The sequence below is a fragment of the Pseudophryne corroboree genome (assembly GCF_028390025.1).
Source record: "Pseudophryne corroboree isolate aPseCor3 chromosome 3 unlocalized genomic scaffold, aPseCor3.hap2 SUPER_3_unloc_77, whole genome shotgun sequence".
NCBI lineage: Eukaryota > Metazoa > Chordata > Amphibia > Anura > Myobatrachidae > Pseudophryne > Pseudophryne corroboree.
Window position 1 is genome coordinate 126,184 of NW_026967571.1, and position 22,626 is coordinate 148,809.

The following is a 22,626-nucleotide window of genomic DNA, read 5'->3' on the forward strand; positions in this document are numbered from 1 at the left end:
ACGCTTATCAAAACAAGTGGCGTTACCCTCTCCTGAGACGGCCGCACTTAAAGATCCATCAGATAGGAGGATGGAAAATATCCAAAAAAGTATATACACACATGCAGGTGTTATACTACGACCAGCTATTGCGACTGCCTGGATGTGCAGTGCTGGGGTAGTTTGGTCAGAATCCCTGATCGAAAATATTGATACCCTGGACAGGGACAATATTTTACTGTCGTTAGAACAAATAAAGGATGCATTTCTTTATATGCGTGATGCACAGAGGGATATCTGCACACTGGCATCACGGGTAAGTGCTATGTCCATTTCGGCCAGAAGAGCTTTATGGACACGACAGTGGACAGGCGATGCGGATTCAAAACGGCATATGGAAGTTTTGCCGTATAAAGGGGAGGAGTTATTTGGAGTCGGTCTATCGGATTTGGTGGCCACGGCTACAGCCGGGAAATCCACCTTTCTACCTCAAGTCACTCCCCAACAGAAAAAGGCACCGACTTTTCAACCGCAGCCCTTTCGTTCCTTTAAAAATAAGAGAGCAAAGGGCTATTCATATCTGCCACGAGGCAGAGGTCGAGGGAAGAGACAGCAACAGGCAGCTCCTTCCCAGGAACAGAAGCCCTCCCCGGCTTCTACAAAAGCCTCAGCATGACGCTGGGGCTTCTCAAGCGGACTCGGGGGCGGTGGGCGCTCGTCTCAAGAATTACAGCGCGCAGTGGGCTCACTCGCAGGTAAATCCCTGGATCCTGCAGATAATATCTCAGGGGTACAGGTTGGAATTAGAGACAGAGCCACCTCGCCGTTTCCTGAAGTCTGCTTTACCAACGTCCCCCTCCGAAAGGGAGACGGTTTTGGAAGCCATTCACAAGCTGTACTCTCAGCAGGTGATAGTCAAGGTACCTCTTCTACAACAAGGGAAGGGGTATTATTCCACTCTATTTGTGGTACCGAAGCCGGATGGCTCGGTAAGGCCTATTCTAAATCTGAAGTCCTTGAACCTGTACATAAAGAAGTTCAAGTTCAAGATGGAGTCACTCAGAGCAGTGATAGCGAACCTGGAAGAAGGGGACTTTATGGTATCTTTGGACATCAAGGATGCGTATCTCCACGTTCCAATTTACCCCTCACACCAGGGGTACCTCAGGTTCGTTGTACAAAACTGTCACTATCAGTTTCAGACGCTGCCGTTTGGTTTGTCCACGGCACCTCGGGTATTTACAAAGGTAATGGCCGAGATGATGATTCTTCTTCGAAGAAAAGGTGTATTAATTATCCCATACTTGGACGATCTCCTAATAAGGGCAGGGTCCAGAGAACAGCTAGAGATGGGATTAGCACTATCTCAAGAGGTGCTAAAGCAGCACGGATGGATTCTGAATATTCCAAAATCCCAATTAATGCCGACAACTCGTCTGCTGTTCCTGGGGATGATTCTGGACACAGTTCAGAAAAAGGTTTTTCTTCCCGAGGAAAAAGCCAAGGAGTTATCCGACCTGGTCAGGAACCTCCTAAAACCAGGAAAGGTGTCTGTACATCAATGCACAAGAGTCCTGGGAAAAATGGTAGCTTCTTACGAAGCAATTCCATTCGGCAGATTCCATGCAAGGATTTTCCAAAGGGATCTGTTGGACAAATGGTCAGGGTCGCATCTTCAGATGCACCTGCGGATAACCCTGTCGCCAAGGACAAGGGTATCTCTTCTGTGGTGGTTGCAGGGGGCTCATCTATTGGAGGGCCGCAGATTCGGCATACAGGATTGGATCCTGGTGACCACGGACGCCAGCCTGAGAGGCTGGGGAGCAGTCACACAGGGAAGAAACTTCCAGGGAGTGTGGACGAGCCTGGAAAAGTCTCTTCACATAAACATTCTGGAACTAAGAGCAATCTACAATGCTCTAAGCCAGGCAGAACCTCTGCTTCAAGGAAGACCGGTGTTGATCCAGTCGGACAACATCACGGCAGTCGCCCATGTAAACAGACAGGGCGGCACAAGAAGCAGGAGTGCAATGGCAGAAGCTGCCAGGATCCTTCGCTGGGCGGAGAATCACGTGATAGCATTGTCAGCAGTATTCCTCCCGGGCGTGGACAACTGGGAAGCAGACTTCCTCAGCAGACACGATCTTCACCCGGGAGAGTGGGGACTTCATCCAGAAGTTTTCCACATGCTAATAAACCGTTGGGAAAAACCAATGGTGGACATGATGGCGTCTCGCCTCAACAAAAAACTGGACAGGTATTGCGCCAGGTCAAGAGATCCGCAGGCAATAGCTGTGGACGCGCTGGTAACACCTTGGGTGTACCAGTCGGTATATGTGTTTCCTCCTCTGCCTCTCATACCAAAGGTATTGAGGATTATACGGCAAAGAGGAGTAAGAACGATACTAGTGGCTCCGGATTGGCCAAGAAGGACTTGGTACCCGGAACTTCAAGAGATGGTCACGGACGATCCGTGGCCTCTACCTCTGAGAAGGGACCTGCTTCAGCAGGGTCCTTGTCTCTTTCAAGACTTACCGCGGCTGCGTTTGACGGCATGGCGGTTGAACGCCAGATCCTAAAAGGAAAAGGCATTCCTGAAGAAGTCATTCCTACCTTGATTAAGGCAAGGAAGGAAGTCACCGCGAAGCATTATCACCGCATTTGGCGGAAATATGTCGCATGGTGCGAGGATCGGAATGCTCCGACGGAGGAATTTCAACTGGGTCGTTTCCTACATTTCCTGCAATCAGGATTGTCTATGGGTCTCAAATTGGGATCTATTAAGGTTCAAATTTCGGCCCTGTCAATATTCTTTCAAAAAGAATTGGCCTCAGTCCCTGAGGTCCAGACTTTTGTCAAAGGAGTACTGCATATACAGCCTCCTGTGGTGCCTCCGGTGGCACCGTGGGATCTAAATGTAGTTTTAGATTTCCTCAAATCCCATTGGTTTGAACCACTAAAGAAGGTGGATTTGAAATATCTCACATGGAAAGTGACTATGTTACTGGCCCTGGCTTCGGCCAGGAGAGTATCAGAACTGGCGGCTTTATCTTATAAAAGCCCTTATTTAATTTTCCATTCGGATAGGGCAGAGCTGCGGACGCGTCCGCATTTTCTCCCTAAGGTGGTATCAGCGTTTCACCTGAACCAGCCTATTGTAGTGCCTGCGGCTACAAACAACTTGGAGGACTCCAAGTTGTTGGACGTTGTCAGAGCTTTAAAGATATACATTTCAAGGACGGCTGGAGTCAGAAAATCTGACTCGCTGTTTATCCTGTATGCACCCAACAAGCTGGGTGCTCCTGCTTCTAAGCAGTCGATTGCTCGTTGGATTTGTAACACGATTCAACTTGCACATTCTGTGGCAGGCCTGCCACAGCCTAAATCTGTTAAGGCCCATTCCACAAGGAAGGTGGGCTCATCTTGGGCGGCTGCCCGAGGGGTCTCGGCATTACAACTCTGCCGAGCAGCTACGTGGTCAGGGGAGAACACGTTTGTAAAATTTTACAAATTTGATACCCTGGCAAAAGAGGACCTGGAGTTCTCTCATTCGGTGCTGCAGAGTCATCCGCACTCTCCCGCCCGTTTGGGAGCTTTGGTATAATCCCCATGGTCCTTTCAGGAACCCCAGCATCCACTTAGGACGATAGAGAAAATAAGAATTTACTTACCGATAATTCTATTTCTCGGAGTCCGTAGTGGATGCTGGGCGCCCATCCCAAGTGCGGATTATTCTGCAATACTTGTACATAGTTATTGTTACAAAAATCGGGTTATTGTTGTAGGAAGCCGTCTTTCAGAGGCTCCTTTGTTATCATACTGTTAACTGGGTTTAGATCACAAGTTGTACGGTGTGATTGGTGTGGCTGGTATGAGTCTTACCCGGGATTCAAAATTCCTCCCTTATTGTGTACGCTCGTCCGGGCACAGTACCTAACTGGAGTCTGGAGGAGGGTCATAGGGGGAGGAGCCAGTACACACCACCTGACCTGTAAAAGCTTTACTTTTTGTGCCCTGTCTCCTGCGGAGCCGCTATTCCCCATGGTCCTTTCAGGAACCCCAGCATCCACTACGGACTCCGAGAAATAGAATTATCGGTAAGTAAATTCTTATTTTTCCACATAGAAAATACAGATCTCTCGGGAGCCATGGGGGTACATAGTCCCACATTCTTTTTAGGTTCTCTAGTCCTACTCTGACACCTCCATGTACTACTAACTGAGCAGGGGTGCTTCCTGTCTCATTCATCCAGTTAGGGAAATCTGGTCCTGGCCATACTCCAATATTTATCATTGATCTCCCTTCAAGTGGTGTCCCTCTATAGGTTGTAAGGGTTATGGGGTATGGAGCTTCTCCTGGCTTTGTCTCCCCCTTTACACCACCTACTCTGAACGGGGCTATAGTACAAGGATAAAATGTTCCTAAGTAGACATTTGATGGATACTGTTGATCCTGTCTGTGATCAACTGCACTTTCTCTTTCCCTTTTTTCAAATTCAATACAAAAGAATACCTCTGGGGTAACTAGATGTGCCAGCAACTTAGGTGGTTTCTGGTTAAAATATCTATCTGATCTTGCCTTAAATAATACTTCATCAGTGTAGTCTTCTTGAAATTCCTCCCATTCCTCAAATGTGATGGGAAGGAATGTCCACTCTCCCCCTCCTGCTGAGGTGGGACCATGAGAGCAGACCCAACAATTTGTTGTATCAAGAGCATTCCCTACTAACTGATGCAACTGTAGCAACATGTTTTGGTCTGATCCACTAGGGGCCTTACACCATTCTGTATATGACTCCTCTGGTGGATGTCCACAGTGCTCACAAATACATTTTGGGGTGAGTGACAGATTTCTGCATTCATGGATAGGGTTTTCTGCATCCCTTTCCTGGCGTGTGCCGTTCACTTCACTGCCTCCTCCTTTCTCCAAAATGTTATGTAACTCTCTTTTGTGTCGCCCTGTTACATCACTTATGTTTTTCTTGTATGTGTGGTTTTGACCTGTCAGTTTCTTGTTACACATACAATCTTTTTCCCCAACTACAACGTATATGGCAAGAATAGTGCCCACTGTTACCAGTGGGACATCTAATATTATTCCCCAAAGTGCTTTATCTGGCCTGGGGCCTAGCAATTTGTACATTTTTTTTTTCTTTTTTTTTTTTTTTTTATCCAAACTTAACTTTCAAAAGTTTGCAGTGTGATGCATGTACCCAAGCCGCTCTGTCCTTTAATTTCACAGATGTTGGTGTAGTTATTAACACCTGGAATGGACCATCATATCTGGGCTCTAGAGATTTCCTCACGTGTCTCTTCAGGTACACCCAATCTCCTGGCTGGAGATGATGTGGATTCTGTTCTGCTGTAGAATCTGGAAGGGAATCATGTGCTACAACATGAAGATGGGTTAGTCTCTCAGTTAGATTTTTCACATAAGCAGTTAAATCACCATGTTTATGCTGCAATTCCTGTGGATAATAACATCCTATCTTAGGTATACTACCAAACAAGATTTCATATGGTGAATAACCTGACTTTTTGTTAGGTGCAGTTCTAAGACTAAATAGTGCCAAAGGCAAACAGTCAACCCATCCCTTCCCTGTGTCTTGCATAGCCTTCATGAGCTTTGCCTTGATGCTATAGTTCGTTCTCTCCACTAGTCCACTTGCCTGTGGACGGTAGGCCGTGTGGAAGGCCTGTTGTATGCCCATGTCCTCCATGATATGAGTCATGACTGCTCCTGTGAAGTGACTTCCTCTATCTGATTCAATCACTTCCGGTACTCCATACCTGCATACTATTTCAGTCAATATTTTCTTTGCTGTATTCTTTGCTGTGGCTTTGGCTACTGGGAAGGCCTCTACCCATTTGGAGAAGGTATCGACACAAACCAGTACAAACTGGAACGGGCCTTGAGTTGGCATCTGAATATAGTCTATCTGTAGTCTTTGGAATGGCATATTGGCTTTTGGAATGGCTCCTGCTGGAGTCTTGGTTCTACTTCCTGGATTTGAAATTCCACATATCCAACATGCTTGTGTGTGCTTCTCTGCTGCCCCTTGGAATCCTGGGGCTATCCATTTTTGGTTGACTTGTCTTGTCATTTGATCTTTTCCTGCATGAGTGATACCATGGCTTACTTGGCACATAGCTGAATATAGTACTCTTGGCAAACATGTCTTATCTTCTGTTTTCCAGAGTCCTGTATCTTGGTCTTGTATGGCTCCCTTCTTTAGCCATGTGGCTTTTTCTAAGGGACCTGCTTGATTCTGGAAAATGATGAGTTGCTGTAGATCAGCCATGTGTGCTGGGTTCTGAGTTTCATCTTCAGCTAGCATTATTTGTACTGCTGATTTGTCAGAGCTTTTGGCTGCTCTCTTCGCTTCGGCATCCGCCAAGTTATTTCCTCTTGTTTCTTTAGTTTGGTTCTTGGTGTGTGCTTGGATTTTTATGATGGCTACTTTGATTGGCTTGTCCAGAGCTTCAAATAGTTTCTTTATCAGATCTGCATGCTGTATCTGTTTTCCTGTAACTGTCTTGAAGTCTCTGCTTTTCCAAATCTGGCCATAATCTTGCGTAATTCCCCAAGCATATCTGAAGTCTGTGTATATATTAGCTGTTGTGTTTTCTGCATACTCCAGAGCTTTAGTGAGAGCTATTAGCTCTGGAGCTTGTGCTGATAGCTGTGCTGGTAAGCTTCCTGAGTCAATGATATCAGTCTCTGTTGTAACAGCATACCCTGTATATGGAGTTCCATTATCATAGTATCTTGATCCATCCACATAGAGGTTGTGCTGGGCATCAGGAAGGGCTGTGTCTGTGACATGAGGTAGTGATTGAGTCTCTTGTTCCATCAGAGCCATGCAGTCATGAGAAAAAATTTGTATTGTGAATATCTTCATCACTTTCTGCATTCCCATAGTTCACGTGGTCCTCATCATCCTGGTTACTCTGGGTACCATTGCTAGAGATATATGTTCCTCTTCTCCCTCCTTTTGAATCTAGGGATTCACACTCTGCTCCTTCTTCCTGCAATAGGGCTGGTAGTAGAGTTGCTGGGTTGAGGGTGGTACATCTCTTGATGGTGACATTTGTGGCACTTAGTAGAGCTACTTCATACTTGGTGAGTCTTGCAGCTGATAAGTGCTTGGTTCTGGCTTGCTGTAGTATTTCAGTCACCGCATGTGGTACCTGAATGATCAGTTCATGATTAAGCACAATGTCTATGCATTTCTGTTTGAGGACTGCTGTTGCTGCAACTGCTCTGATGCAGGTGGGTGCTCCTTGGATAATGTTGTCTAGTTTGCTTGAAAGATAAGCCACTGGGCGTTGCTTGCTTCCATGCGTCTGTGTAATGACTCCAAGTGCATGACCTCTTTCCTCATGGCAATAAAGAGTAAATGGCTTGGTGTAGTCTGGCAGACCCAATGCCGGTGGAGATGCTATGGCAGCCTTAAGGTTCTGAACTGCTTCTTCAACTTGTTCTGTGGTGTAGATTGGAGCATCTTTCTTTGTACTGTCATACAAAACTTGCATGTAGATAGAAGCATGAGGTATCCATTCTCTGCAGTACCCAACAAGACCTAGGAATGATCTGGTCTGTTTAATAGTCTTTGGTACTTTGGTTTGTAGAATAAGCCGTTTCCTTTCTTCAGTAAGGTGTCTGGCTCCTTGTGAGATACAGTGACCAAGGAAGATGACCTTCTTCTGGCATAGTTGAAGCTTTGCTTTGGAAGCTCTGCAGTTTTGTTCCTCCAAAAATTTCAACAGTGATACAGTCTCTTGTTTACATTGGTCTTCTGTGCTTGTGGATAGCAGTAGATCATCTACATACTGTATGAGCTGGGTGTTTTCTGGAAACACTGGTCTCCAAGCTTGTAAGATGAGTGACATTGCTTCGGTGTAATCTGATGGACTGGTTGCTCCTCCTTGTGGAAGTCTGGTCCAACAGTACTGTCTTCCATCATGGGTGAAGGCTAGCATTGCCTGTGATTCTTCAGTGATCGGTACGGAAAAATATGCGTTGGTCAAATCAATTACCGTAAACCAGGCCCCTGAAGGTGGGATCTGGTTCAGCAAGGTATGAGGATTTGGCACAATAGGAGAATTGATCACCAGTCTCTTGTTGACTTCTCTTAGATCATGAACAAGTCTATATTGTACTTCTTGTGCTTCATCTTGACCTTGACTTTGACCTTGACCTTGACTTTGACCTTGACTTTGACCTTGACTTTGACCTTGACCTTTCTTTTTCACAGGAAACAATGGAGTATTCCATGGGGATCTACACTGGACAATGATCCCATTCTCTTGAAAGGCTTGGATTTGCTTTGTAATAGCTTCAGTTTGTGCTGGGGTGAGAGGATACTGTCTGATTGAGACAGGTATGGTTCCAGGCTTGAGCTGTAGGTGGACAGGTTGAACTCGTAGTAGTCCAGTATCCATCTTTCCTTTTGACCATAGTCTGTCTGGAGCTTGAGAAGTAACCCATTCTGGGAGGGTTAGTTCTGAGCTTGACTTGGCAGTTTCTTGCAGTAGGTAAACTTCAATTGCTGCTTCAATGTTAGGCTTCATAATAGCTGGAATATTGCTGGTGTACTTGATTCCTTGTGGAGTATACTGAATAGTAGCTTGCATGATGCTAAGGATATCAGCTCCCAACAAATTTACTGGGCATGTAGGTGAAGTCAGAAATTCAATGGGTACAGGTGTAAGTTCATCATTTATAAGGAGAGAAGTTGGCTTACTTCTTTGAAGAGGGAGGGGCCGTCCTCCCAGTCCTGTCCCATTAACATAGTGATTGGTTAAAAGTTCTTTTGGGACATCAGTTTTCTTAAGTACAGTGACTGCTGCTCCAGTGTCCAAAAGGCATTCCAGGGTGTTTCCTGTAGGTAGAGTAAGCATAACAGTACCTTTAATGGGGTCAGTGTAGGTGTTGCTTGAGCAGGTGGACCCCGGAGCAGGAATCTGTCATTCCCGTTCTACTGTGAAAGCTGGAACACCATCCTTAGACTTCAGCCACGCACGGTATTTTCTGCAATCTTTCTTCTGATGACCTGTAATCTTGCACCAAAAACATTTACCAGTCATGTCTTCACCTTGTACATCCCTTGTAGTGTAGGGCCTGGAGTTATTAACACCTCTACCTTGGTTTTGGACCTTATGTGTCTCGGTGTTAGACTGGGCAGCCTGTACCACATGTATAGTAACAGCTGGCGTTTTGGATGTTTTTTTATCCTGTTTTCCTCTTTCATTGTCCTGAATTCCTTCTAGGACTTCTACTAATGAGGTAATGTTCATCAAATTTGCTTCTGGTCTGACAGCATACAACTGCTGCCTGTATTCAGGTCTAAGTCCATTAAGGAATCTAGTCTTAAACAATCTGGCATTATTAGGCTCTGCAATGGGAAAACCTTCATTCTCTTGTCTGACAGACAGTCTGTCATAATACTCCCTTATGCTGAGGTTTTTCTGTATCAGATCAGGCTCAGCTGGTGCAGTGTCTCTGATTTGCTGACATCTGACTTGTACTCTATACAACAGTTGTGAGCCTGAAGCCATAGTATAGCGGTTGGCTTCAAGGGGAGCATTCTCAATTTTCCCTCTATCACCATCTGCCTCCTGAGCAGCTATGGCAAGAAGCATATTATATTCACCTATTCCTATAGAAGCTCTAAGAATCTGTTCTAAATCAACCCAACATGGTCTATACACAAGATACACTTGTTTAATCTTTTTTTCAAACTCTGCTGGGCTTTTTCTGATATTTGGTAACTCATTTACAATTCGCATAATGTCTGAGGGGAACCATGGTATGTACTGTTCCTGTTCCACATATTCTGCAATGTATCCGTCATCATTAGGCAACAAATTAGTTGTATGTCTGGGATTAGCATGACTACTAACTCTAACAGGCATTACATTATAATTTTTACAAGATATTCCTCTTGGATCTCTGTTAGGACTACTAGCAAAGTTCCACAACCTCCTAAATATCCCTGGAGTTTTTGGTTTAACATTTACTCCATCATTAACATTTTGTGATTCACATGGTCCTGAATTTGGCTCTACCCAGTTACCACAAAAGAAACATTTTTCACTTCCCTCCGGAACACATCTCCCACAATAAATACACTTTCTTTCAGGGTAGTGGATAACATCCCTAAGAACCAGTGTACCTTCTGGATTTTTTTCATAACTTAAAGTATTTACATAACGTTTTTTAGGTGTCATTTGTTCTGCATATATTGCTGAAGGAGTTAAAACTCCTGCTTTATCATGTGTCTTTGATTCTGCATGCATTGATATCAGTGAGGGATATAAGCTCCCTGTAACAGCTGGTGACTTTAGCTCTGTGTGCATTGATACTGCTGAGGGGACTGACCCCCCTTCCACATTCCCATCATTATAAATAGCATTACATGTTATTGGAACATAGGGTGGTGGTATTACATTAGACATACAATCATCCTGTTTAAATCTTCTCTCATCTTCAAGTTCTTGTGAAACAATAAGCCATATATTTACAGTGTCCAAATAACCTTTCTTTTGTAACCAGTGACCATCTGTGGCCTGGAACCTTTTCCAAGCCTGAGTATCTAATATTCCTTCTTTTGGAAAATTAGCTCTTTTCAGGATAGCGTTTATTCGCTTTATTCCTCTCCTTCCTTCCCGTTCCACTACAATGCCTATAGGTGTTTTTATAGGTGAGCGCTTCATTCTACTCCCTTTCCCTCCCATTGGGGTAATTAAGCCCTCTGGGTGTGGCCGAATCCACCTGCGGTGAAGAATGATATGTCCTTGAACGAGAAGTATCTGTGTATTACTGGTTATAAGTTTAGTTTGGACACAAACCTTTCTCAGCCTATTTTTGTTTCTACTGCAAATTAACTTAACTTGTCTGGTTTTAACCTACCACATCTACAATGCATGTAATTTAAAACACCATATTCACTATTTACTAATGTCTGAGAACTTGCTGTGCACACTGCTAGTCTGCTATAATGATCACTAAGTCAATTATTCATTTCTCTGCACTGACAACAATTGAGCATTCAAATGATATCCCACTATACTAGCAAATTCTGTTAAAACGCCTTTCCTATTCTGATTTGCTATCTATGTTGCAAAAAACACTGGGTAAATACTGCAAAATAATTAACCTTGGTACACCTTTGTACCGCACACAATTGCAAACTTGGTACGCCTTTGTACACAATTTCAATTGTTCTGTGGGCGCATGCGCTAATAAGACATAGACAAAGATTCAGTCATTTAGCCACTTTAGACTTTGTACAACATGAAACAATGTTTGTATCAATGGTGCAGGCGAGGTACGTTGTGTCTCATATGACCACCCAGGTGCTTCCATTGACAGGTGACAGGACAAGCCTACGGTTGCGCGTGCCAAGGGCCGTCTTTGATGACCTTATGGACCAACCTCCTTTATACACTTTACACCGTTTCTTGTTATCTTAAAACAGACAGTTTACATGACACAGACAAGACAGTAAGCTGTTCATTTATGGCGTCAACTGTTGGTCAGCATACCACAAATTCTAGCTATCATTCAGGTCCCGTAAATGGCTGACCCAACTTTCATACAAACATATGACATACAAACATATGACAACAACTGCAATATGCCTTACGCCTTATCTTTATACTGTAGCTGCAACAAGCAATGCACTTTAACTTAAGCAATAAACTTTACCTGCGCAAGCAATACACCTGTATCTGCCTTAGATTACAACAAGCAATACTTTTTTAGCTGCGCAAAACAACATAATTTAAGTAATCTAGGCTGTGACAAGATACTTGGGTTTCTTTCTAATGACAGTTCAAGGAAAAACATAAATGCACATTGTTTTCTATAATGTACTAAAAATCACACTCATGGAATCTGATTCTGAGTAAAAATATGACTGTTTTTACAATCGTTTTACTCACCCAATGTGAAATCAGAGTCCGTGAGAACAATTTTACTTCCACCACAGAAACTTCTCATTAGATGCCTTTCCTTGTGTTAGTCATTCCGTGACGAGCCCTCATTAAATGATATCGCTAATGCTGTCTAGGTAGCATGTTGTCCAGTTTCCTTCAAGTATCATGTCACTTCTGGATATCAGGTCATAATGTATTGCTGAGAGAACCCAATAAGTCACACAGCCGTATGCCTCATAGGTAATCTCTTTACTGTAGTTTTTTCAGAGCATATATAAGGCACATTGTACATATTAGTCATGGTGGTCAGCTCACATTACTGTCCCCGAAGGTGGGGGCACACTCAGTATAACATATGTTCTTTCCATCTTTGGTAATCAGCAAATGTGCAGTGTACAGTTCATTTTACAACAAATTACATCACACACTTTCTATAGATGTTTCTCCCTACCAACAGAGTATATTCTTAACTCTGTACTTATACTGCTGTCTTCAGCTGTCCCTTACTTCATATAGATAAATATAGTACAGAGAAGTTTGCTGACCATCTCTAAGCTCAATACAGTTCATTAAATCTGTTTCATATAGTGAGGCTTATAACATATTCAGCCCTTACTTGGAACTCTTTTCTTCATTTAACATAAAAACATCTCCTATATGTGTATTTATCCATTTGATTATTATAACACAATATAGTAATAAAACATTAAGCTAACACGCTGCATCAGGTTCACCATCCTGCATGCATATTCTATGGCAGGATTGCCGTGTCCAAAATCTGTAAAGGTCAACTCTACTCGTAAGGTGGGCTCTTCCTGGGTGGCTGCCCGGGGTGTCTCGTCTGTACAGCTTTGCTGAGCAGCTACTTGGTCTGTGTCGAACATGTTTGCTAAGTTTTACAAGTTCGATACCTTGGCCTCTGATGACCTCAAGTTTGGTCAAGCAGTTTTGCAGGAGCCTTCGCTCTCTCCCTCCCATACTGGGAGCTTTGGTACACCCCCATGGTACTAATATGGACCCCAGCATCATCTAGGACGTAAGAGAAAATAGGATTTTAATTACCTACTGGTAAATCCTTTTCTCATAGTCTGTAGAGGATGCTGGGCGCCCGCCCAGCGCTTTGTTTTCCTGCTTTGGTTTTATAGTTCAGTACTGCCTGGTTCCTAGGTAAGTTCTGCGTTATTTACTGTTTCAGCTGTTGCTGAGTTTTTCGGCATGTTGGCCGGATTTGCCTGTTGTGTGAGCTGGTATGAATCTTGCCACTATCTGTGTATTTTCTTCTCTCGAAGTATGTCGTCTCCTCGGGCACAGTTTCTAGAGTCTGGTAGGAGGGGCATAGAGGGAGGAGCCAGCCCACACTATTAAACTCTTAAAGTGTTCATGGCTTCTAGTGGACCCGTCTATACCCCCATGGTACTAATATGGACCAGCATCCTCTACGGATTACGAGAAAAGGATTTACCGGTAGGTAATTAAAATTCTATTTTTTATACCTTAGATACTATGTTACTATGTAATACAGAAGGAAACTATAGGTCAGTAAGGCAATACAGTAGGAAACTATAGGTCAGTAAGACAATACAGTAGAAAAGTGTAGGTCATTAAGGCAATACATTGGGAAACTGTAGGTCAGTAAGGCAATACAATAGAAAACTGTAGGCCAGTAAGGCAATACAGTGGGAAACTGTAGGTCAGTAAGACAATACAGTGGGAAACTATAGGTCAGTAAGAATACAATAGGAAACTATAGGTCAGTAAGACAATACAGTAGGAAACAGTAGGTCAGTTTGACAATACAGTAAGAAACTGTATTTCAGTAAAACAATATAGTAAGACACCATAGGTCAGTAAGAAACTATAGGTCAGTAAGACAATACAATAAGAAACTATAGATCAGTTAGACAATACAGTAAACTATAGGTCAGTAAGACAATACAGTTAGAAACTATAGGCCAGTAAGACAATACAGTAGGAAACTATAGGTCAGTAAGACAATACAGTAGGAAACTATAGGTCAGTAAGACAATACAGTAGGAAACTATAGGTCAGTAAGACAATACAGTAAGAAACTATAGGTCAGTAAGACAATACAGTAGGAAACTATAGGTCAGTAAGACAATACAGTAGGAAACTATTGGTCAGTAAGACAATACAGTAGGAAACTATAGGTCAGTAAGACAATACAGTAGGAAACATCTAAATAGCTCCTTAGTTCCTCCTAACACCGCACAACTGCTCAGTGCGCAGACATTTGTGAGCAAAATAAAAAACCTATGGAGAATTATCACCAATAACTTTTTGCGGCTAATTGGATAGGGAGTTTTTGCGATGAACTGAATCCCTCCCATAAAATGTTTATACATACAGTATGATGTTACATTGAGATTACCGCTGGAGGAAACTCTGTCACAATATTATTCAATGTGTAATTTATCCCATCCTCGTATGGGTGTAATATATTACTATATTCTTACTGAACAGGATTATTAGCACTGAATCAGTTATCACCCAATATAATATATATGCCGATGTTTAACAACAAATACACTTGTTTGTTTATTACATTATTCACCTTTATACATTTACCTTTGTGTTTAATATATCACTGATTTATCTTACATACTTTACTGTACTTAATAAAGGTTATATATTATTTATTAGTGTGCAAACAGGACAGCACTTTCTCTTCTTTGGTGTTTTATTATTGCAAAGCCCATGTCACCTCTAGTAATCCCACATGAGCGTCCATGTCACCTCTAGTAATCCCACATGAGTGTCCGTGTCACCTTCAGTAATCCCACATGAGCGTCCATGTCACCTCTAGTAATCCCACATGAGCGTCCATGTCACCTCTAGTAATCCCACATGAGCATCCATGTCACCTCTAGTGATCCCACATGAGCGTCCGTGTCACCTCTAGTGATCCGACATGAGCGTCCGTGTCACCTCTAGTAATCCCACATGAGCATCCATGTCACCTCTAGTGATCCCACATGAGCGTCCGTGTCACCTCTAGTGATCCGACATGAGTGTCCGTGTCACCTCTAGTGATCCCACGTGATCGCCCGTGACACCTCTAGTAATCCCACGTGATCGCCCGTGACACTTCTAGTAATCCCACATGAGCGTCCGTGTCACCTCTAGTAATCCCACGTGATCGCCCGTGTCACCTCTAGTAATCCCACGTGATCGCCCGTGACACCTCTAGTAATCCCACGTGAGTGTCCACGTCACCTCTAGTAATCCCACGTGAGCGTCCACGTCACCTCTTGTAATCCCACGTGAGCGTCCACGTCACCTCTTGTAATCCCACATGAGCGTCCACGTCACCTCTAGTAATCCCACATGAGCGTCCGTGTCACCTCTACTAATCCCACATGAGCGTTCAGTGTTGATCTAGGTCCAGTCTAAGCATCCTAGCTTTTTTTGTTTTTTAATAAACATAAAAGCAATGATTACAGATAAAAATGTCAGTTATATAATTATTTATTGTATGCTGTAACACCCTGGGTCTTGTCTACTCATTATATATATTAATGTATTTTATTTTCCAGCAGATGGACACACAAGCAGGAATATCTCAGAAGGACATCTAATGCTATCCCTGGATTCTGAAATAACAGATAATGACAGTATACAGGATTCTCCAGGAGATAACCCCATTACCCCAATTATACATCCAGCTCTATCAGCTGATCCCTCTGATCCTGGGAAATGTTCTCCTGATCACTCTGATATTGGAGCATCTGTTACAGCTCTGAGAGTAGATACAGTGTTTCCCTGTTCTATAGATGCCATATGTTTTACACAGAACACAAACCTTATTACTCATCAGCCAGCTAAGGCAGGTGAGAGGCCATTTCCATGTTCTGAGTGTGGGAAATGTTTTACATACAAATCAGCTCTTGTTACACATCAGAGAAGTCACACAGGTGAGAAGCCGTATTCCTGTTCTGAGTGTGGGAAATGTTTTGCATGTAAATCAGGTCTTGTTATACATCAGAGAAGTCACACAGGTGAGAAGCCATATTCCTGTTCTGAGTGTGGGAAATGTTTTTCATCGAAATACCATCTTGTTAGTCATCAGAGTAGTCACACAGGTGAGAAGCCATATTCCTGTTCTGAGTGTAGGAAATGTTTTGCACGGAAACCAGATCTTGTTCTACATCAGAGAAGTCACACAGGTGAGAAGCCATATTCCTGTTCTGAGTGTGGGAAATGTTTTGCATGTAAATCAGGTCTTGTTATACATCAGAGAAGTCACACAGGTGAGAAGCCATATTCCTGTTCTGAGTGTAGGAAATGTTTTGCACGGAAATCACATCTTGTTATACATCAGAGAAGTCACACAGGTGAGAAGCCGTATTCCTGTTCTGAGTGTGGGAAATGTTTTGCACACAAATCACATTTTGTTATACATCAGAGAAGTCACACAGGTGAGAAGCCGTATTCCTGTTCTGAGTGTGGGAAATGTTTTTCATCTAAACCAGATCTTATTAGTCATCAGAGAAGTCACACAGGTGAGAAGCCGTATTCCTGTTCTGAGTGTGGGAAATGTTTTGCACACAAATCACAATTTGTTATTCATCAGCATGCTCACACAGGTGAGATGCCATTTTCCTGTTCTGTGTGTGGGAAATGTTTCGCACAGAAATCCGCTCTTGTTACACATCAGAGAATTCACACAGGTGAGAAGCCGTATTCCTGTTCTGAGTGTGGGAAATGTTTCGTACAGAAATCAGCTCTTGTTACACATCAGAGAATTCACACAGGTGAGAAGCCATATTCCTGTTCTGGGTGTGGGAAATAAGCTCTTTTTTTTTAAATTGTGTATTCTTTATTGTAAGTTTTTTAACCCCCCCTCCCCCCCCCCAAAAAAAAAATAATACAACAAACAATTATTAAAATTATGAGCATTATAAGAAAGTGGCACCTGTAAGAAAAAATTGTTAATACAAAACGTGTTTACAGCTCCTTTTGGAGAATTTGAGCTCAGTCCGTCACGATTTCACAAAATGTGGAAGTTCTAACTTTCCCTAACTACTAACCGGTACCATGCAGGGCTCCAAGATGTAGTATGGTAAGTCCTCTTCTCCCGTGCCACTGCGTCCAGCGGTGGGAGATCGCGGTTAGTTGTTAAGTCGCGGCTCAATGACGTCACACTGCGGCTCGGCGTCAGGGAATTCGGGCCGGTCAGATGGTAAACTGTAGCTCTGTGCCTCCAACGCGTTTTGTGCGTCACAATCATGGCAGATACAGTAGAGCATGCAATATGCAGACAGGAGTACTGTCAGACAATGTATACCAAATAAAATTACAATACATGCCCACCAAAAACAGGATATATAAAGCACTTATCAGTATAACATTAAGCAATAGGAGCACACAGGCGCCATGTGAGCTCACATATCTAGGATAAAGTGAGAGTAACCTATAGCTGAGGAATATAGAGATACAGAGATAACTATATTGCAGACCATGAATAGAATAGGCATAGAGTGAAGGAATATTGAAAAAATATATATATAATTCCGGAGACATCTGCCATAAATCTAAGCAGAATAAAACAAAACCCTAGTCTCTAACTAAATCAAAACAACCCCCCCAAAACAAACCACCTCAGAACCCCCCACCCTGTATAACCTAACCCCAACCTAAGTATACCTGGATCCCCATAACCCGCCCACCTAAGCTACTTAACTTGTCTAAGCCCTAAACCCCACCCCATACCCAAAACGAGGATAAATAAAATAGATATATGACTGGAGCAACTGAAAAGATAATATCAAAGGATCTAAATCTAGTAGAATTTCCACGTATAAACTTACATATGTGAACATAAAATATGAAGGATAGTGTTTGCTATACCCAATAGATATTCCAATGCGTATCTAGATACATAAGCTCTTAAATGAAAAATGTTCAAATTAAACATAGTGTGTAACTATGTAATAAAGTTAGGCCGATAATAAGACATACAAAAAACATGAGAATGGACAATATTTTACAGAGAATCAGTGAGAATAAAACATAGCGAGGGTCCTGGCAACAGTGAATCAGTACACAGACTTGGAAAGAAACAAATTCAGTCTGGGGGACGGGCCCATTCCGGAACCATATAGCCCAACAATTCACAAACAGTAACCAGCAAACAAATGGAGTCATCAGCCATCTTGTACAGCATTATCCAAGTAGAGAAGAGTAAAGGCCTCAGGTCCACAAAAATTACAGAATGGAAATCCATCCCCCTCCCTAGCACCTCAACGGACTGCAATGTGATACAGTACAGTTCTCCAGTGTCCAAAAAGTCACATTTTGAGGCCCTGAATGAGATTACAGTGTGGGTCCACACAGTCACTAATGACGAGATGGAGGCTGCCGCTGACATCCCATGCACCATCGCCAACCAGGAATAACGGCGAATACGCATGGGATTAATCCGCAACTCCCCCAATTTATTTATAACTTGTTGTGTAGCGGAACCCACAGGCTCACCCAAGGGCTCCGAGGGCATCAACACAGGTAGGCAGGCAGACTGTTCAGGAGAAACGGGCACCGCAACAGTCTCTTCTCCAAACATAGCAAGAATCCTTTTCTCAGATTCCATAGCAGCCTTCAGGATAGAGGAGGTTAGATGTTCAGAGGTACTAGCGGGGTTAAACATGGCTGCATGGGGTGCCTCACCAAAGCCAGTAATATGTAAAGAAGCACTGAATAGCAGATAGAAATATTAGAAAGGTCCAGTCTCAAACAGTCAATATCAGAGGTATGAAACGCAGAAGAAATGGCAGTTCTGTGTGTTCATGATGAAGGAGACCTCAGTGTTCAGCAGAGAGCTATAGTGAAAAAAAAGGTGTGCACTCACTAGGGAAGCATAGGAGAGAAGTAATGAAGTGCCCAGGTTTCCTAGGGGCCCGGTCAAAAGATGGCGTCTCCGCGGCGGGAAAGCACTCTTAATAAGCTGCTCCCAGGGTCGGCCAAAATGCAAGGATTACGCTCGCAATATAAGGCGACAGCAGCGGCACAGACACAGAGTTAAAAGCACCACTCAGAAGAAGCCGCCCCGCATTCAGCTTGGATAAACAGTCGGGTAGGAGAAGTGGCGGATCCGCAGCAGGTAAGTTTGGCCACAGTAAACATGCGGTCAATCCCGGCGATGTAGTAGTCTTCCACCGCCACCAGTCAGTGCCAGCAGTCCCCGAATCAGCAGCCCGCCAGCCGGAGTGGTCAGTAGAGGAGAGCCGTAGCTGGAAGTGAACTTGCGCACAGCACAATGTCAGGCAGTGAGGCCGGCCGCGGCACCCAGGATGTAGGCCGCACTACGCAGCTCTGCAATGCCAAGGTTTTTCTGCAGCTAGAGACAGCACAGACACCAAAAGATGCAGCACACTGGAACACCCCTGTGGAGCAATTTCCAACGAGAACGTAGTAGGGAGCAGGATATATCAGCAGGACGTTGGTCGGGAAATAAGCTCTTGATAGGCATGAGAGAAGTCACACAGGTGAGAAGCCGTATTCCTGTTCTGTGTGTGGGAAATGTTTTGCATATAAATCAAATCTTGTTACACATCAGAGAAGTCACACAGGTGAGAAGCCATTTTCATGCTGTGAGAGAAATAAATCCGCTCTTGTTGAACATAGACATTATCCAAGTACGGAACCATTTAAATTTTCTGGAGTATAATTATCACTGTCATGCAATGTTCCTCAAGGGTCAATCCTATCTCCTATGCTTTATAAAATATACATGCTACCACTGGGTGATATAATCAGACATCATGGCCTGGTCTGCCACTGCTATGCAGATGACCTGCTTTTTGCTCCATGTACTGAGAACCTAATACCAATCCTAAATGGTTGTCTAGCTGAGCGCCAGGGGTGGATGATGCCAGTTGGCTGTGACTCAGTCTTTGTGACACATAATAGAAGCTCCCCAACAAAAGACAAGACTACAGCTTTACCAACCATCTGGATTTATGCTTTGGTGTTCAGAATTGCAAAATACTGAACATGTGCTGAATCTTTGTGTTGTCCTGGTATGTGGCTGACACATACATCAGGTATCTGCCACATACAAATCCTCATTCTTCCATCTGTGGACCATAGCCAGAATCAGGCACTTGATTCCCTCAGAAGTTCATAGACTACTGCAATGCCATCTACCTGGGTCACCCAGCAAAAGAATGACATAGCTTGCAGCTAGTACAGAATGCAGCAGCCAGGCTGTTACGTAACCAGCCCGTTCCTGCCACATAACACCCATTCTCTACTCCCTTCACCGGCTGCCTGTAAGATGACAAATCTATTTCATAATTGGCTAACTGACCTTCCCAGCCCAACATTACATGGTCCAAGGTACTAGAAGCAGCTTCTGCCTCCTACTGCCCTGCTTGCTTGCTTGCTTCTACAGATGAAGGACTGTTACCAGCAGTACCAAGAATCTCCTGTCATTCATTTATGGGCTGAACTTTTAGCTTTGCAGCCCTGACCATGGAACTCACTGCCTTGCACAGTCCAAGAGGCCTCCACTCTAGAGACCTTCACAAGCAGACTGATGACTGTTACTCACGCTTTTCATTAATGTACCTCTATTTACTTCCTAAATAATACATCCCAAATGCTTAGGTCTTTTTTCTGCTGTTTATTTTGTATCTTGTGCTTTGTGTAAATGTGAATGTCTAATACCAGTTTGCACAATCTGTATTGCTGCACGACAATATGGCGGCCATTGGAACGTGTTTTCACTTCTAGTTTGCCTAACTTGTTGCAGTCACTCATCTTGATCAGGAGTGCTGAGTGTTTTCTGATACAAGATCCTATCCATATATACCCTGTACATTATCATGTGCATTAGAGTCACCCGGGTTCCATCTGCGGTGGTTTGTTGTATGTTACATCTATATGGTGCGGATACTCCTCTGTATGATCTCATAATAAAAGCTTTTGTCTGCATCTAATTATTACATTAAATCTTTTATTTTTATTCTGTTTTATATTCCCGTCTAATAATGTCTAATCTCGGAGTGCCAAATCAAACATGAAAAAAGCGCTAAGCTAAAATGTGTCCGCTGTCTTAACTTCCAAGAATGCCAGTATATACCAAGTAATTCTCCTCGCCTTATTGAGGACTGCTAGTATATACCAAGTAATTCTCCTCGCCTTATTGAGGACTGCTAGTATATACCAAGTAATTCTCCTCGCCTTATTGAGGACTGCTAGTATATACCAAGTAATTCTCCTCGCCTTATTGAGGACGGCTGCTCCCAAATTAAAGGGTTGATTCCCATAGTATTACAAAAACATAAAAAGAAATTGAAAGCGCTGTACAAAATTATAGGCTTGTTCTTACAAGTTCATTAAAAACAATATCACATGATCTATTGGATAGCACCTAATCTATAAATAATTCATGTGGACCTTAAAGCAACCTCCCTACAATAACTAGTGCTGCTAACACAGTGGTTCCACTAGCAGATATATTTCTTTCTCTTCTAATTGAAGCAATGTATCATATGGTTGTGTGATACAAGTTTTCTCCACAATGCACATTTATACACTCAATGACCACACTGATATACGCCGCCTCCTGAGAACTCTATGAAATCACTGTATAACGCACAGCCCAGACATATCTAGAGGAATAGGTAACACAGAAATTCACAATGGCTTGAATCCTCCCGCTGGGGCAGCGTTGTGATGTATAAACTAGGCAATGTCTCTTGATGGTAGACACGCTAAAATTTACAAATTAAAGTCAATGATTAACGGTCTCCTTTGAAAAAACTGCTAATGCCAGCTGTATATGTTCTGACGGGCATCCCCGTTTAGTACATACAGGGCAAGTGAGAGTTCTTAGTGAAGATGTGCCATATCCACAATTTAACAAGTGTCCACTGAAATAAGTGTAGGTGGGAGACTGATAAGAGGTACCTCTGTTGGAAATCACTGTTGAAATGTACAGTCTCCTCTCCTTATGCACATACAAGCCTCATTGGCGGACAGTGTCCCAATGTTGGAAATGCGGACACCGGCACTGTATTAATGTGCAATGAGTCGATGGTAATGGTATAAAGGAATCAAATTCTCTTGTAGTGTATCACCTGATGGAGGAGCCTCTCCGTTGAGATTGCTGTACTGAGCCGGGTATGCAGCGGCTCGATGCAATGGGAATACAGCTGGTCATGCCGCTGGTGAACTATCCATTTGTTTGCAGCTATACTTCTCCGCTGTAAGCGCTGTACCAATCTGGATGTGCAACGGCACAGTGTAGAGGGAAGGCAGGTTATCTAGCCGCTGGAAAAATATCCGTTGATTGCGGCTAAGCTCCACTCAGTGTATACAACTCAAAAGGTGTCAGGAGAATATGGCAGTCAGGTGGAATCCTTCAATGGAGTACCTTAACGCGTTTCTCGGCCTGCAGCACTGGCCGTTTCATCAGAAGGAAATTAAATGAAGTATCATTACACATTAATACAGCGCCGGTGTCCGCATTTCCAACATTGGGACACTGTCCGCCAATGAGGCTTGTATGTGCATAAGGAGAGGAGAGACCGTACATTTCAAGTGATTTCCAACAGAGGTACCTCTTATCAGTCTCCCACCTACACTTATTTCAGTTCGTGGACGCACGGATGAATTCTATGAAGCATCAGTGCATCTTTTAATCAAGGTCTATAAGACTTTCTTTACATACATCGGTTCAGGA

General features: G+C 43.3%; 1 protein-coding gene across 1 annotated transcript in view; it reads left to right on the forward strand.

The window, feature by feature from the left end:
- Positions 1–22,626, forward strand: part of LOC134984720 (zinc finger protein 260-like) — a 197,631-nt gene that overhangs the window by 37,166 nt on the left and 137,839 nt on the right. Inside the window, exons 2-3 of the mRNA XM_063950229.1 lie at positions 15,479–16,693; positions 19,424–19,507. Coding sequence (XP_063806299.1) covers positions 15,517–16,693; positions 19,424–19,507 — 1,261 coding nt within the window. The 5' untranslated portion in view covers positions 15,479–15,516. The remainder of the gene's footprint in view (positions 1–15,478; positions 16,694–19,423; positions 19,508–22,626) is intronic.